Below are 1,439 nucleotides of genomic sequence, written 5' to 3'. Positions count from 1 at the left end.
CTACAGGTAAGGAGCAGAGCCTCCCTCAGGCCTCCCCTTTTGGCTAGAGATTGAATTAACCAAATGCCAGGGAGCTCTGCAGACCCCAAGCAGGGCCCAGTTCCCCTGCCCCAGTTTCCCTGAGTTCTTCTCCCATGGGAGACAGAGGTGCCCAGCTCATGGCCCTGCATAATTTCCGCTCTTCCCTCTTTTCCCTGCTGGTCTTTGTTTTATAGACAATATGTTGGGCAACAGTGCAGGAGGCTGCTGTGTTTGTGCTCAGTGCCTTTACCTCCTGCATCAGGCCTGCATAGAAGGGAATCCCCATGGAAATGCCCAAGGAAATCCTGTGACCAGATCATGCAGGGTGTTATGCCACAGGCTGGTTCCAGCTGGACGTGACAGCTGTGGCCACAGAGCAGAGAGAAGCTGGGGACTCTGCAGTGTGTGTGTGGTCCATGTGCTCAAGCCCTGGACTTTGGAGGCCAGGGGGTCATGGCCATGTCAGATGACAGAGGCATCTCATCCAGGGAGAGTCCAGGCACTGGGCAAGGGTGCTCAGGGCTTTGGCCACTCAGCCTCACAAGGGTCTACCAGCATTTCCCTTCTCAGTGGTTGCCCGACACATATGGAATTCCCAAAGGCTTTTTGAACAGACAATGCTCGCAATGCTCCCATGTCTCTTCTTTTCCCTTCATCAGAATCCAGTACTGCACCTACAACATCTCCCAGCACAGCTGTGGTGACAAATGCAACATCTCCAGGTAAGGAGCAGAGCCCCCCTCAGGCTTCCCCTTCTGCTTACACGTTTGAGTAACCAAATGCCAGGGAGGTCTGCAGACCCCAAGCAGCGACAAGTTCCCCTGCCAGGTKTCCTTGAGTTCTTCTCCCAGTGGAGACTGAGGTGCCCACAGTGGTGGCTGTGAATAACTTCCACACTTCTCTCTTTCCCTGCTGGTCTTTGTTGTATGGGGAATGTGTTGGGGAATACTGGACGAAGCTGCTTAGTGCATTTTCCTCCCACACCAGGCCTGGATATAAGAGGATCCATGTGAAGGGTAGCCCTGGACAATCCTGTGAACTGGCCTAGCATGGAGTTTTGCTTGAGGYTTTTTGAGCATGTGCAGGGGGGAAGCTGGGGCATACCCCAGCGTGGGGCTGGGGCCAGGAGCTATGGCCGGGGAYAACAGAGCAAACCCTCCCTGTTGTCCTTCATACCTGGCCAAAGCTGCCTGTCCGAGCTTAGTGCAGGAGAGCCCCATCCTGGAGAGTCAAAGCTGCTGCTGGGATCACCCTGAGCAGGGTCAGCCTGCCCCAGCCCTCAGCTCTCCCTCCATGGTGGGCTTGCAGGAGCACATCCCTGCTGCCAGCACCCACATGCCCCATCATGATTGCCCAGCACTACAAAAGGCCCTGTGCCTCCTCTCACCCCAATGACCTCGGGCAGAAGGCTGCAGTGG

The 1,439-nt window shown here is 55.8% G+C and overlaps 1 protein-coding gene across 1 annotated transcript in view; it reads left to right on the top strand.

Moving 5' to 3' along the window:
• MUC13 (mucin 13, cell surface associated) overlaps positions 1-1,439 on the top strand; it is a 20,758-nt gene that overhangs the window by 5,924 nt on the left and 13,395 nt on the right. The window contains exon 5 of the mRNA XM_057368532.1: positions 681-743. Within this exon, the coding sequence (XP_057224515.1) occupies positions 681-743 (63 nt within the window). The remainder of the gene's footprint in view (positions 1-680; positions 744-1,439) is intronic.

This window comes from Malurus melanocephalus, unplaced genomic scaffold (genome assembly GCF_030028575.1).
Source record: "Malurus melanocephalus ecotype Western Australia unplaced genomic scaffold, MMel_1.1 scaffold_94, whole genome shotgun sequence".
Taxonomy (NCBI): Eukaryota; Metazoa; Chordata; class Aves; order Passeriformes; family Maluridae; genus Malurus; species Malurus melanocephalus.
This window is presented reverse-complemented; position numbering and strand designations above follow the sequence as displayed.